General features: G+C 35.5%; 1 protein-coding gene across 10 annotated transcripts; it reads right to left on the bottom strand.

Annotated features, from left to right (window-relative positions):
* Nucleotides 1-3,153: 3,153 nt before the first annotated feature.
* On the bottom strand, nt 3,154-14,260 carry LOC135584764 (uncharacterized). Of its 10 annotated transcripts, XR_010481157.1 has the most exons (11): nt 13,612-13,683; nt 13,445-13,499; nt 9,284-9,341; nt 5,425-5,505; nt 5,260-5,348; nt 5,082-5,156; nt 4,838-4,956; nt 4,584-4,772; nt 4,435-4,503; nt 3,660-3,919; nt 3,154-3,484 (listed from the first exon to the last, which is right to left on the bottom strand). XR_010481157.1 is itself a non-coding variant. In XM_065089880.1 (10 exons), exons 2-10 carry the CDS (start codon nt 13,692-13,694, stop codon nt 3,810-3,812), a joined length of 870 nt encoding a protein of 289 aa, XP_064945952.1. In that variant the 5' UTR covers nt 13,695-14,054; nt 14,217-14,260; the 3' UTR covers nt 3,516-3,809. The 10 variants fall into 10 exon arrangements, 9 of the variants coding, with proteins under 9 accessions (XP_064945952.1, XP_064945955.1, XP_064945956.1 ...); XM_065089880.1 differs by lacking the exons at nt 3,154-3,484; nt 9,284-9,341 and adding an exon at nt 14,217-14,260 and having other exon boundaries at nt 3,516-3,919; nt 13,612-14,054; XM_065089883.1 differs by lacking the exon at nt 3,154-3,484 and adding an exon at nt 14,217-14,260 and having other exon boundaries at nt 3,516-3,919; nt 13,445-14,054.
* Nucleotides 14,261-16,579: the final 2,319 nt, after the last annotated feature.

The following is a 16,579-nucleotide window of genomic DNA, read 5'->3' on the forward strand; positions in this document are numbered from 1 at the left end:
TGGATATGTTACCCTATACCTCAGCGATAAGGTCTATCATTTATGTCATGTTATGTACTAGGTCTGATATAGCATATGTTCTGAGTGTCACAAGCAGGCATCAAGCGGATCTACGCTTAGAGCACTAGAAAGCAGTAAAGTGTATTCTTAAGTACTTAAGAAAGACTAAGGATCTTTTACTAGTATATGGAGGTAGTAGCCTTAGGGTTGAAGACTACATGGACTCGAGTTTCCAATCCGATGTCGATGATAGAGTTTAATTCGGGGTATGAGTTCACCTTGAATGGAAGAGCAATATACTGGAAGAGTTCTAAGCAAGATACTACTACTGACTCGACCACAAAGGAGGAGTACATTGCTGTAGTAAAGGCAGTAAATGAGGAAGTTTGGATGAAGAAGTTAATCAAAGATCTGGGAGTCGTGTCGGGCAGCGAGGATTCAATTCCCTTATATTATGACAACAACGAGGCGATTGCTCAAGCGAAGAAACCCAAGTCTCATCAGAAGTGTTCTGAGGAGATTCCACTTGATTAGAGAGATCGCGGCCCGAGGAGATGTAATAGTGGAAAGAGTTACATCTAAAGATAACATCGCGAATTCACTAACAAAGCCATTGTCTCATATTATCTTTGAGCGTCACAAGGGTCTGATGACGATCAGATACATGTGATTGGCTTTAGGTCAAGTGGAAGATTGCTAGTCATAGGTACTCTGCAAGCCAATCACGTGAGTGATGACACACGGCCAACTCGATATTGGGCCTAAAGGGTCACACACATATGGTAGGTGTTGTGACGAGTAGAGGTTTGGATATGAGATATTCGTTAGAGCCCTATCTTATTGGATATCCAATAAACCCCAGAAATATTGGATCCTATGGATGAGATCCAATAAAAATCCAACGAGAGATTATTGAATAGAGATCCACAAATCTAAGAGGCTTGGGTAGTTAAATAGAGATCCAATACCCAATATAGTAGAATCCATTAGAGTTAAGTTGATATGGGGCCTCTATAAATAGGAGGAAACCAAATACTCACATGCTAGAGGCTTTTTGGTTGCCACCTCCTATTCTCCTCTCTCCTTCTCCTCCTCATATAGCAGGTGTGGAGGTTTAGGCAGCGATTTGAGGAGTGTCATCGCAACTTTATTGTGTGGATCATCGCTAGAGAGGAGGCAGTGATTTGAGGAGTGTCATCGCAACTTTATTGTGTGGATCACCGCTAGAGAGGAGGACGCTTGACCTCCTTCATCATCTCTGACAGATCTGCAGGGATTCAGGAATATACGATCTCCCTATGTAACATAACTATCTCACGCGTGGATTTAAGTTTCATGGGTTTTTGTATATCAATCTTCGCATGACAATGAACACCCTTTTTTTTAATTTAGGGTTTTTTATTTTCTATTCTTCCGCTGCGCATGTGATGTCACCCATAAACTCGGCTTCTACATCAATGCCGACACAAATGTAGAGCAACACTGTTCTATATCTGCATCAGCGTTGATGCCAATGTCAAGCAGCTCTTTCCTCGCAACGTCAACACAAATACAAAGTGAACCTCACATCTCATCGTCGCTCTCTTCATTCACAACGGCCACCCACGGCCTCAACGGTGCCGTCGTCCGTCACCACCAATTGGAATTTTCAAATTATCTTTTTGCTCTTTGGTTTTATGTTTTCATTGGTAAAACAAATCTCATACTCAATGTTTTACTTTCATAACCATAGGGATTTCTATATAAATTTTTTAAGCCTAGGAACTCAGAGGCTAAGAAGGTCTGACTATAAGGGTAACATGTAATTAGCCCACTTATAGACTTGACAGCCTCATTTTGATTGGCTTTTATGATCATTTCAGGCTTGTAAATGCAAGTTATGTGCAGTTATCTCATAGAGACAAAATTACGTAAAAACAAGTCATCCAGGCAATCATTTTGGAGATTTTCTAACTCCATAGAGTGATGCAGAGTGTCACCAACATAGCTCCCAAGAGCTACTCCGGCAGCACATGACTAGATGGTCCTTTGGGATAGTATCTAGACATAGTTCACTATCTTGTTCCGCAATAGTATTATGTGGACACTTGTGTGGACTTTTGGCCATGGCAAACCACCTTGGATTCTTTGTCGCGTGACCATTTAAAGTTTACGAAGTTTATGTTTATAATTTATATTATCTATCAAGTATTTGCTAAAATGATAACTTGTAGAATTCTGAGTTAAACGATTCCTCTAACTCATCTTCTCTTTTGTATGTCTTTAAGGGATCATAAGAGGTTTTGGGAAGATTAACCCTTTGCAGATAGACATGCAAAAATATCGCACATCTTACACAAAACCAATTTACTCTATGATAATAGGGTGGGGGGCTTGTGTGCAAAGGCGACCCGAGGTGGGAGCGGAGGTGGAGGCACAAGCGACTAAGGAAGAACAAGGGTGGCGGGGGACCGAGGCGAATGTGACGCCCAATAGGACGAAGACTAGGGATAAAATCATTTTTTAGGATAGAGGCCAAGGATAAAATTATTTTTTAAAAAAAATATTCTATGAAAATTTTAAAAAATGAGAATAGTTTACCAAAATTTCTCAAATTTAAAAACTTCTTCAAACATTTGCCATTAACATTCTTTTTCTTTTTTTAGCCCTGCAAGATCTTTATACAATTTAGAAACAAGTATACGAATTAGGTTTTTGTTTCTTGTTTTTTCAACTAAAATTAATCTAAAATCCAATTGGGAGATATCTAAATAAAATGGCACGAGAGAGTCGAACAAAAAGTGAGGGATAAGAGAAGGGACGATTGAGCAAGAAAGAAATTGGTACAATATACCACCTGTGGACTGCTACAGTTTACCAAAAAACAACACAAGTCTATATAAAATCAGATGATCATGTATGAGGGCTGATGATAGGACAGTAACCGATTGTGAAGCCTCGATGAACAATGATGGTAACTGTATGTAACAAAATTTCTTATCGGGTAAGTTCTGACTTTAAGTTGTTAAAATCATACCCTAAACTAATAGATCGAATCACACTTTTACAACTAAACCATACCCACACTACATATACATTATTGTATTGTATATGAACGAACTATTTGTCATGATAGCATCAAAATTAAAAAGCACAGAGCACAAAGCTAAAAAGCAAAGAAGCACAAAGCTTTTCTAAATAATATACATAAATTTAATAACAACATTTTTTGTCATGTTTGAATTCATGTTTAGACCAATACATACCACTCCATATATATCGCTGATTCTTGTTAGGTTGTACTTATTTTATAATTGGATTCAATTCCCAACAACATTTTAAGATTTCAATTAACCAAATTGGCATCTGTTGTCATAGTATTAACCAACCAAAAACTTGGCTAACTCCATAGAGTAAAAAAGTAGCTTCCCCTAATAGTCTTGAACAATTTTTAACTCAATCAACCAGTTTTTAAACACCATGAATTCCACACTCCATTCTTCAACTGCACCTTGACAGATTAAATTAGATCAGAGTTGAAAGCAAAAACTGACGGCTATTCTTTAAGCAGAATTGATATGCATTGGCATGAATTGATCAAAGTGTATGAACAAAGAGAAATGGAGCAGATTACAGCATTCTCAAGTAACTCCAGAATTATGGGAAAACCAAAATCCAACCTGGGAAGCCAACAGGAACATATAGCCGATGAAAGACGAACACTTGCGTTACCATCAGAGCTTCATCTTGCATAACCACAAGTCATAGTTGATGCCCCAATTAAGTTTTTCGATTAAATACCCAAGCATGGAAGTATGCCACAGCCAGCACTAGAATTGGTTCCCTCTGCCACGGCCACCCATCCTTCCTCGTCCACGGCCGTAACCTCTGCCACCAGACCTTCCGCTACCACCTCCTCTTCCCCCTCCATATCCACCACCTGTCATATTTGAGAATTGATTTAGCCCAAGCACACAAAAAGAGAAGTTACTATGCATATTTAGACTTTTTTTGCCTCTTAAAAGAATACATGTTCAATGCAAGCACATTGCAAGTCTCATTTCGATAAGGTAGACTGTCATCTCGACTGTTAAAGAGTACAAGAACCATCCGGTAAGTGACTCATAATGGAGCAAAAGTTATCTTTCTCTACTGCAGCATGTAATAGACACAAATGAAATTTCGATCCACTTGCTGGAAACAAATTTGGGTGGATACTGTCTATTCATACTTTCACCACTAGACCTAAGGTTTGAACAAAACTTAAAATCATGTAACATGACAGTTTTAATATAAAAAACAAGATTTACAAGTTCCATAGATGATCTTAGACCACCCAAGCTAGAATAAGTAATAACTAAATACACATGGATTTATTGAGTCCACTTTAAATGTGAACAAGGTACTTGGTAAAGCAACAACAGAAGAAAGTGCGAGATGGCTAGGCAAACTTACCATGATAATTCCAATTGCCTCTACTACGTCCACCACCTCGACCCCAGTTAGAGTTCCATCCACCATTTTCTGCCATCCAAAAAAAATTCTCAGTTGAAGAGGGCAAACACATTTTATTTCAAGAAGAGATTTACAATAAAATAAATTACCTTGATCATGGCCATATCCACCATATCTGGCTTGATTATAGCCATATCCACCTTGGTTATAGCCATATCCCCCCTGATAGTTGCCATAGCCTCCCTGATTATTCTCATATCCAGCAAACCCACTGCAGCCTCTTCCCCAACCCCTTCCTCTTCCTCCTCTACCTCTACCATGTCCTTGTGCATATGAATCTTTACCAAGCATTTAAAAATCAATCAGACAGACATCTTACAAGTATTAAAACAAAGTCACATACCTTCATTATGTTGACCTTGCGTTTGCTTCGGTCGAAACTGCTGCTGCTGTTGAGACTGCTGGAACTGTTGATATCTTTGCTGGCGTTTTGGCTGCTCTACTTGCAAGGGAGCTTGATATCTACCAGAAAAAACAACGAAATCTATCATGACAGAATAGACAGTTCTCCAACATGCAAGAGACCTTCCTAAGGGTAAAAAAATATATTATTTAAAACACAGCATGAGAAACAACAAATGGCATACCCAGGGGAATTCTTGTTTAGCTCTCTGGTTGACAAAGATACTGAAATCATTGACACATGCCGTGTCATCTCCAAACTACACAAACAATTGGAAAGAAGTTTAAGGAGACTCATCCAAAACCTCCAAAACACATGCAAAAAAGTAATAAAATGAACACCAAAAAAGGCAAGAGACTTACGGTACGAGGCCCTCTTCAATAGGTTCCCACACATCAGTGATACTGACCGAACTGATTGTAGTATCTTGATATAACCCAGAAAACCTTTTCTGCACCCAAAATACTAATACCACTTTGAGCAGTTATTTTAGGGAAAAGGATAGCAACAGAAGTTATAGAGACCACCTTTATAATCTCAGCAATTGCCACTGCTTTGCTGATTGCCTGTCCCATTGCCTTTAAGACGATCTCTCTACCACGTTTTTCCTGCATGGAAGTAACATAACAAGTGGCATCAAAGAGAAGTTAACTTCTTTAAACAATATCCAGCAACATTAATGATATTCATTCTGAATAAAAGCATAAATGATATTCATTTATGTAGAATTTAGAGTATATATTCATTCTGAATAGAAGATTTCACATTTAATGCTAAAGCAAAAATAAATGATATCCAATCCCAAACTTTAAGTCATCATGTCATTAATGTTTCACAATGATCTACATTATGAGTAACCAGGAAGACCACAATAAGAATCAACCAAAAAATTGCAGCTGTAAAACGAAGAGTTTATAGGCAACATGCCATTACAAACGATAAGAGTCACCTAGTAGATCCAAGCAGTGGAGTCCTCTCTCAAAGGCTAACAAAATTTACAATCTGTCTTTTAGTAACAACGTAACACCTCAACAATATTGCATTTTATGCATAATATTGGTTATTAAGTTCTTGTAATCCATTACAGATTCATTGATGAACGATGCATCTTCCTAATTCTAAGACATTAAATGGGCTTAACTGCTAATGATGTTTCCCATCACAGTAACACTCAAGTGTAATATGTTCCCAGTTTATATTAGATTGGCTGTTCTGTTTTATTTTCTGACATGTGTAATATCTTAAGTCTTCTCCTAGTAAGTGCTGGGAACCTCTAACGACAACATGAAAGGCCTTGACTTTTGGCTTCCTGGTTCAGCTAAGTGAATCCTTTCCTGTCATTTAGCCTTATCGAGGGCAATGTCACTAAATAATCCAAGAGTCATCATGTTCATAGATAAGAACCTTTGTAAAATTCCTATCCCTCCGAAGGAAGATATTCCAAGCAGATCACTTGGATGTGATGAAACGCCCTTAAACAATTTTCTCCCATTTGATTCTCAACTAAAATTATAATAATTTTTTCAATGAATGCAATCCTTTTTCCTATTTGATCATTCTTGGTAACAACACATCCATCTCAACTCCTCAGTCCTCATCTTTGTTCCCTCAAGCTGAAACATAAAGTCTTGTTTGTCAACCTTATAGTTATAACTACCTTGCAATATTATAATCCTTTCCTAAAGGATACTGGGTAGTCACAGAACACTAAATTCCCCTCTCTATTTAAGTTTTTAAACATCACACTTCAGTTGTATGAGAAATATCTTCTTTGATTTTCCTACCAATGATAGATCAAAATATGAAAGCAAATTTACAAAGCATTCAAACCATACATTTCAAAGGGATCTGGTCCTTTTCATATTCTGAAACTTGTGCATCATATATTTGATCGTTTATCATATATAACTTGTGAATCTTAACCATAAAGTTTGTGTGCACAGCCCTATCTCAGAGTTTAACCCCACTCTATTATCATCAAACAAAACAATGTTGAGAATAAAACACAATAAATTATGCAAGTAAAACACAAATATACCTAATTAGTTTATCTGAGTACTAGAAAAAATACTGAGTGCTCAAGCTAACCCTTCATGCAGCCATATGAACATAGGGAACTGATGAAGAATATTGACTGTTTTTTAGATATCCCAATCTAATAAACTTTATCTAATGTTAATTTATTTTACAAAAATAATAAAGCTCAATAAAAGAATTTCTAGAGAATTATCTCATAAGATTTTATAGGTCAATGAAAACCACATGAAAGCCTTTTTCCTTTCCCTTAATTATTCCATTTATCACAAAAAAAAAAAAATTCCCTGAAATTGATCCTCCATTCAATACCAAATGGATTTAGAAAAACACTCATGTCTAAACTAACTCTTAGAACAGTTGATTTTACATCTAGCTGATTCAAAATAGGACCACCTGAAACCCACATCCTCAGGGCTGGATCAGCTGACAGTCACTTGCAATTAGTTGGCCTAAGACTACTTGGCCCAATCTATTATGGAGCACATTTGAACCTTAAACATATGCAATCGACCAAAAATCCAGTTGGCTTTAGGTGATAGGACCCAAGAAGAGTTTTAGAGACTCAAGATGCATGTTTGAGACCTACCTGATGAGGACAAAAGCTCTGGAATTTGATTTTTAAGGAATTCTCATCAAGAAAGCACTAGAATTCTACAAATTCTACTCTGACAAAATTTTCAAGAAAACTCTGACAAGAATCCAACCAAACCCCAGAAGAAAAGAAAAAACAAGTTAAATTGGACTTGAAAATTTTTTACGGTAATAAAAACTAGTTTGGTAGTTGTTTTCATTGCCAATGAGGCCTAACTAAGGTTTATACAGGTTTGGAGCTGAAGCAACAGGAATAACAAACACAATCTAGTTTAGGAAGGATTTCTATCATATTTTCAGTTTATATTTATTATGGATTACTCCTAGTTTAAATCCAAATTAGATTAGGAGTTCAGGGTACTAGCAGCCCTGACAGACCTACTTGAGTATTGTCTACTTTATTATATAAAATAAACATATTATAGAATGATTGAAAGTTCAGTATTGGATCAGTGCTATCCAATGATCGGACTAGTATAAGTCTGGTACATATTGTACCAAAACACATGGTACATCAGCATACCGATCACTATGGATTATTCAGGGAGTGGGAGAGAAGAGGGGAAGAGAAGATTAGGAGGATGACTAGGAGGAAAGAAAGTACGAGAAAAAGCAGCAAGAAACAAGACGAGCAATGAGGCAGAGCAATTGTGGCGAGTGACAGTGGCTGCGACAAGGCAGCAAAGAAGTTACGACGAGGCAGTGGAGCCACTATGGTGAGACAGTGAAGAGACCACAGCAAGACAACAAAGCAATGACAGAGAAGAGAGAAGAGCAAGGGTAAGAAAGGAGAGCAATGGTTGATGAAAAAAGGGAAAAAATGATCGTTGTCTAAGAAAAATATTAAAAAGTACCTGAGTATCGGACAAGAGGCTTACCGAACAGTAGGCTTACCACCTAGAGTGCCCAATTTGGTAGGGTTATGGGGCAATAAACCATGTTTCAGACCGGACAGAGTGGAATAGTTCAAGTCCATGTCTTGATTTTTTATCAGATGGGTAAAAATTAATGTATATGGCCTGATTTGACCAATTTTTAAAACAATGGTTTAGTTACACACCTTTCTTTTTCTCTCTTGGGGAACTATTTTACTCCATAAATTGGAAAAATAACCTTGGAAGAAGGATCACATGCTATTACAATCTCAATCGATCTTTAACCAATTGCTGATATCCATCGTAATCATATAAATGATATTCAAGTCCAAACTCATGATCTGAGGCAGCTTACAGGATCAATCCAAATCCAAATTCTATGCTCAAATCCAAATCTGATCCCCATCTCATTCTTGCAAACCTCGATTACATCTGTAGGTATTGCTTATAAATGATGTAAATGACCTACCCTTAAAAAGGATTGAACAATTTCCTTGAGCATTATTATGATGTGCCACATATAATTCTTTGGTTATTATCAGTGTTATTTTTGCTTTCCCTACTTCTATGTTTTTCCTTCCTTTCCTCTTTGAGATGATTGTGCTAAAACAACATATACGACATTCACATCTTAAGTATGTATAACCTCATCTTATGAAAAATGCAAATCTTCAACTACAGCATCCTTTATCTTATCCTTGACAAATATACTCCTCTTTGAATACATATCTCATGTTTGAATAATTAGATATATATATCAGATTTTCAAACAACTCAAAGACAGCCCTCCGGACCTATGAAAACAGTCAAAGTCATTGATGACGAATTGTCTAGAAGATAAATAGTAACACCATTATTAGTACAATGACCAAGGGAGAGAGACCTTCAACAAGACTCCAAGCTGAGATTTCATAATCCTCCAACTTAAAATTGCTCTTTCACTGAAATTTCAAAGTCATAATTGAAGGTGGAAATACATTGTAAGCAATAGACAAAGCTAAGTAAAATCACAAGCCGTTCATCCCTATCATCATACATTCAACACCAAGCATGAGAAGGTGAATTTGTGAATCTACAATTCTTCACCAAAAAAAAAAAAATCATGTGTAATACCAACCTTACTGAAGTTAAATAACACTACTAAAAATAACAAAGTAGTTGCAATCTTAATTGTAAGTTCCATTGCTGTTACTTAGTACCCTCATTATAAAGATTCTCCACGAAAGCATTTCTCTGCTGCATGGCAGCAAGACTAATCAACTAAAGGTTTAACAAATCTTCACAACTTAAATAGAGAAATTGTCATTCTGCCTCCTATATTTTCTTTGACATTTCTGAAGAAAATTCAGTACCACTCATAAGCTTAAAGTGCAACCTTAAAGGTACGCATTCCTAATTGTTGGGTAGCCTTTTAAATTTCAAGTCACTACATTTATTGACTGTATCCACACCAGCTTGAGGGAACAATGTTAAATTGATATTTATTCATAATATACTGCATTTTTTCACATAACCCTCTCAAAATTTGTATTAAGATCCAGAGATCATTCATACCATGGATAATAATGATGCTTATATTGCAAATAAACAAAGAATTACATATACACACATGATTGAAACTCATGGGATACCAAGATATAATGATGGACTTAGATGTCACACAAAGAATGAGTTAAGACCTATGCCTACTAGCACATATTGGCATTCACATAGAAAGGGTGGTGCATTGTTCAAACCTACAGCCAAAACAGAGTGTGGGGACCATCAATTGTGCAGTCTTACCCTTGTGAGAAAAAAGTTGTTTTCGTGACCCGAATTTTTATTCATGTAAATCATAAAGAAGCAATCGTACCGTGAGACCAAGGCCCACCCTCTCATGGAGCAAGGTTCTCAAGCTGACACAAAATTGGCATTGAGAATGCATGCATTTAGCACCCTTAGTTTTATGATATTATGTTTGTTTAAATTTGATTGATTCTAATTACCAGATGTTTGGGTGGGGATGGGGGAAGAAAACCTATAAACCAATTAGTAAAGGAATAATTTATTAATCATATCCCCCACAATATAATGATTTTATTTCAACAAATACAGCCTCTTGCAACAAAATAATTTGTATTTCATTCATCCATCAAGCTACACAAATGATCACATATAAAGAGAGAGGATTTTTATTTTCAACATTTCATCTATAGGTCTAGAAGATGTTTATCCCACCATCATGCATGTGTCAGCAAAACATAAAAAAGACATGTGCTTAAGCATGCACCATGTCACGACACCATTTGGCATGAGATGTGTTGTAGGAAGTTAGATACTTGTTAGACACTACTAGATTAGATATCTTATACATTTACTAGTTCTCATTAAATAAATGATGGCACTGTGGTTTTTTTTTTTTTTTTGAGAATGATGTTACACATGTCATCTGACAGACAAAACATTAGTTGAAGGAGTATTACAAGTTCAAAAAGGTAAATAATAAAAGGCTCCAAATATGGAAGTCAATGATGAAAGGGGAGAAAGCAAGCAATTTCTTTCGGCTAGAATCCAGTCAATGTAGGCAACTTTGTAGCATAAAACTTGCATTCCATTTCAAAAAGAAACTATCGCATGTTTGTTCAACCTATTCATAGGAATTGGGATCCACTCATAACATACAAATTTAATATCACATCTTAACTTAATAGGATAACCAGCCTAATTTCATTGAAAGCCTAAACCACTGAACCAAAATGCTTAAACCCAAATTACCAATAATATACTCTCCAAACATTTATAGGTTAATCTTAGTTTTTGTCCACTTTCGATGTAAGACTAAATATTTAAGACCTAAGACTAAATATTTAAGACCTAAAAGTAAAAGAATAGATATTCTGCAAGTTAACAGAATCACATGAAGAAAGCACTACTTATTCCGCAACGAATGGTTGACTACGACCGTGTGCATTAACCTTTCATTTCTAAAGTGAATCACTTATGTATATATATATATTCTCGTCATCACTTACATGGTTAAAACAACTTCAAGTTCGTGACATTACGAGATCATTCTTAAGATTCGAGCTTTCTTCGGTAAACATCAGAAACTAGGATGACTCTGATCTAAGGGCCACACGCCGTCAGACCAAATACAAGAAGCACCCCCATAGGTAGAACACGAGAAGAAATAAAATGAGGTCATTTATACGACACAGCAATGCCAACTAGCCATTAATCTTCGATCGACAGTTACAGAATCGACTGAGTAGCTATGTGAAATCGACTAGATTGAACAACGAAAGCATCTCCGAGAAAGAGGAATCCACACCTGGAGAAGGCTCGTCGCATAGCTAACGTAGTTCCGTACGACGCCCTGACTAGTGATTCGGATCTCGTTCTCGTTGATGACCGATTCCGGCCGCGGCCTCTCGACCTTCTGGTATCTATCCATGGCTCACAGGGCGCTCCTCCAGCGAAGGCCAAACGAAGGTTAGGGTTATGAGAGGCCGCTTTCTGCTCTGATTCAAGACACTGTTTTACCGCAGTTTTATAAGAAGCTTGACAAGTTCTATATATATATATATATATATATATATATATATATATATATATATATATATAAACAGCTTCATCACCCCCTCTTACCGCATATGATTAGTTCGATCTTAATACCATTTATTTGATATAATTACTAATTTAAAATAGTTAAAGTCAAATTCTTAATAAGAAACCTTTATAGACTTAGTTATTCTTCCACTTCCCAACATGACTAAATTTAATCATTAATAAAATAACTTAATTTAATATTAGGTTAATTCTGATATGAATTATCACAATCAATCTCTATAGCATAATTTAGTCATTAACTTGGGTTTGAATTACTAGCCCAAAATACATAACTCTATTTGGATGATAATATATCCATTAAATTTTTGTACACCTTATTTAATCTCTTTGACCTCTATCATCATATCTAATACTAGATCATTTATCCTCAATAGAATCATTTACTCATTAACCTATTTATTATGAATCACTAATCCAAAATAATTAACCTAAATTTAATAAAATATATATACATATAATTATATATAATAAATTCTTATTAGCTACTATTAACAGTAGCTATAAATACATTACTTAATTGAGCATGAAAAAAAAATATATATTTTTTTTATGGATCCAAGAGATGGCAATAGTACTTTAACCCAAAAAATGAAAACACACTTATATTTTATAATGGTTGTCCAACATTGATGAGGTATTTTCGGGGATGGACATAAGTTGAAGATAAGGATTTGATAAGATCTTAAAATCTTATCGTAGGCTCTGATACTAAATAATAAGACCCTAAAGTCTTATTGTAAAAAAGAAGAAGAGAAAGGGGATAATCACTTCAAGGGGATCGACCTCCTTGATCGTTTCGAAAGGATCGACCCTCCTTGATCACTTCGAGAGGATCGGCCTCTTAGATTTTGTCAAAAGACAGAATAATATTTTTCATAAATTATTGAAAAGAAGTAATTAAATCCCTGTTTATAGAGTTCCACCCAAAGTTCATCAGGACTTGAACTCTAATAATAAATAAATATTAAATAAACCTCTACTTGACTCTAACTAAATCAAACCGACTCAATAAACAACTGGACTAAACAGACTCAATAAACATTATTAAAAAACTTTAAAAAAAATCCGATTTTAACAATAAATATTATAATATGGAGATCAAGAATTTAAATACTTGTCAGATTTCATTAACCTATTAGACCCTTGAATACTAACATAAATCCATCAGTCAATATAATAATAACAATAATAACAATAATAATAATCATCATCATCGTAACTATCAATTACAAGCTATACATTTTGATATGGATACATGTATTTAAATATTTCTACAAATAATTCTGAAGAATTGGAAATTCCTATTTAATAAATATCACAAAAAATTGAGCTCTTTAAGAAGTTCACTAATTCAAATAATAACAGAGAAAGTAGAATAATTCATTTGAATGTACTGGTTCTAATTGCAGCAGATTCTTACTCAAAAATTATTTACCCAAGGGTACCGCAAAGATGAATGCCCCTTCTTAAGGCTCTTAGCAACATATATCCTTCATAAACAATCCAAGTTCAAGCATCCATCTCAATATACCAAGAGAAACTCGTGTTTATAAATATAATATAATCTGATTTTAGGCATATCAATTAAGATGATGGATCTGCCTGCTGGTACAGCAATTGGAGTGTTGCAGTGACATTGTTGCCTTCTCAGGATCATTTGCATTAACACAATGGCAATACAGCATCACCTTCTTCAGCACCACCTTTGCAAAAACATTTCAGCTACTTCAGGACATTCTTAAGAAAGAGGAGTCGTTTGTCTGTCCAGTCAGCAAAAAATGTGATATTAGACCTTAGAAATGTTGAAGTTGACACAACAAATTAATAATTGCCTGGATGCATAGAACCCATTCATGTCATCAACCATATCAGAAAAGAAAACTTATTACACATATAAATATAATTTCAGAAATAAATGCAGATGAAAATGGCTAGAAACTTATCTCCCTGAAGATACCAGAAGAAACATCTAATCTGAAATCCTTATGGAATGATCATATTATGTTGATTTTGTTTCACTGTTTGACCATAAACTGTATCGACACCTGTAAATCAAAATTGATTGCAGAGTTCATTCATAAAACCAAACCATGACATCATCCAATGAGAAAATCTCTTCAGAAGGCTCTATGTATTTTTGTGTATTCTTTGATGCCTGTGTTTCAGATGAACCAATCACCAAAAACATGCAAAACTAGAACACATACATGGTTTGAACTTCGAAGGACTGCCCCTGGATGATTGTCTGGACCAAGGTTCGCCGTACCGTACCGTAACGGTGTTTCGACTCGTGCTCGGTACGGTACGGTACGGGTGTACCGACCGGTACACCGAGGTGTACCGAGCACTGTAGCACTGCTACAGTGCGGACCGGTACAGGGCGGTCCGCGTACCGACAACTTGTCGGACCGGTACGTACCGCCCATACCGGGCGGTACGGCTCGGTACAGCAAACCCTGGTCTGGACTCTTTAGGATCAATTAGAACTTTAAGAATCTGCAAAGACTTGACAGGAAATTCGTCTGAATTTTCTGATGCCAACCATATTGGACAACCATTGATGAGAATCAGTCAATTCACAACTGGTTCCCGTTCCGACCAATCCCAACAAGTTTCAGTGAATTCTGGCCAGTTCTGTCCAAATTTCAGCTTAGTTTAAGAATTGGTCTTGGCCAATCCACTTTGTTTCAAAAATAAAGAAATCCTATTGCATGATCTGATAAGGACTATACAGTAACCAATCTGATGATCTCGAACTTGGATACTAAAGCCAATACCAAAGTAACCAAACAGAACCGCAGTCCTGAAAATTGAGTCATACAAGCCACAGTAATCAAGGTTGATAAAAGTTTAGTTTCCAAGAGTATGAAAATATGTGAAAGACATCCTTCAATGTGAAATAAACGGTGAACAAAAATAATGACAATTGATAAGATATATTAAGGACCATTCTACAAGAAGAAAAAACAACTACCAGTGGGAGCTACCTGTATCTGTTGGAGAACTGTAATGCTTCCATCTCAATTCAAAAACATGGCTTTTGCAATTGCTGCCTATCTCAAGAAGCAAGAGTTGCTTTCTTGAACATCTCAAAATTGCTAGCTTGTGGGCCTTAAAATGTTGAAATTTTTTGCTAGCTTGAATACGGTAAACTTGCTATCATACTACCATGATAATGAGCATACCTTATCTTCATGATTGAAAAACTATGGCAAAAATCTGTCCGAATGATTAAACTTGTTAAAATTATTTTTCGGACATTTTTGATTAAATGATCAAATCACTTGATTGCCATAATGATTTTACACAATTACTTGCCATGATTACATGTTGGAAATTATGTGCTTGAATACAAAAATTTCCATGATAATAAGCATGTTTTACCTTCATGATTGTAATTGAATATCTCTAGTAAAACCCTGTCCGAATGTATGAAAGTGTCAAATTTCATTTTCGGATTTTCTTGATCCTAACAATTGGATTTTCTTGATACATTATCCTCTTCCGAATTTAACAAACATATGTCATATCAAGTTTAATTCACATCATTGATTTTTGACATATGGAATCATCTAGCAAATGCACTTATCATGTGAAAAATATTTTTCGAGAAACATATTTGATGATTCCCTCTTATAAAAGGAAGATATTTTTACATGCAAGGATTTGACTCACTTACATATCTTAATCCTTGCAAAAATGAAGTATGCTTTAATATCTTATCAATTTGAATTTTATATATGGCTTTCCTCCTTCATGTCAAAAGATAACAAATAAAAAGGAAGAAGCAATAAAAGCTATCTCCATGTCATGTTTTCCTCGAGATGTTTGCATAATTGGTATCCTATCACTCACTGTTGGAAAATGACATGAACCAACTTATGGCATCGCACTTATATTTAAAATTTGCTTATATCGGTCTTCTTGTTGTTGATGACAAAGGGGGAGAAATATATAAATTGATACTATGCGTGCCATATTTGAAGAATATGAATAGATATTATGAATGCCATATTATGATGAGATATCAAAAGCAGCATTCATATGAATAGGTGCTATGAATGTCATATCATGTTAAGATATCAAGAAATTGAATCGCAATTTTACATGTTGATATCTTACCATTTGATGATAGCAAACTTGCATGATGGTAACAATAGATATTATGTTTTTCATGCAATGAGTTAATACTTAGATCGCAAACACTTGATTATGGTACTTCTCCTTTTTGTTGATGACGAAGGGGGAGAAGTATGTTGATGACATCACATGTTATGCATAAGTTTATGATGACATGTTGCTTGGATTTTTGAATCCAAGAGTTTCTATCAATATGACATATTGATAGGGGGAGTTTGTTTAAACTCTCGGAGTTAAGTTTAACTCCGTCATCAAGTGGTTGTCATCATCAAAAAGGGGGAGATTATTGAATCTCGTATTTTGATAATGAAACTACTTGATATATGTTTATGATTTAATCTACGTTTTAAGTGACGCAGGATGCTTTGATCAAGATGAGACAATTAAAGCAGGAATATCATGTTGTGCCGGAGGAACATGTCAGAAGATT

Source organism: Musa acuminata, chromosome BXJ1-11 (genome assembly GCF_036884655.1).
Source record: "Musa acuminata AAA Group cultivar baxijiao chromosome BXJ1-11, Cavendish_Baxijiao_AAA, whole genome shotgun sequence".
NCBI classification, from domain to species: domain Eukaryota; kingdom Viridiplantae; phylum Streptophyta; class Magnoliopsida; order Zingiberales; family Musaceae; genus Musa; species Musa acuminata.

Excerpts from the sequence above, each read along its gene's own strand:
- LOC135584764 (XM_065089879.1), bottom strand. The coding sequence starts at position 13,672 with ATGCAAATGATCCTGAGAAGGCAACAATGTCACTGCAACACTCCAATT. Across the intron at positions 13,500-13,611 it reads TCCAATTGCTGTACCAGCAG|GATATATGTTGCTAAGAGCC; the intron begins GCAGATCCATCA and ends TTGTTTATGAAG. Across the intron at positions 9,342-13,444 it reads CATCTTTGCGGTACCCTTGG|TGAAAGAGCAATTTTAAGTT; the intron begins GTAAATAATTTT and ends TTGAAATTTCAG.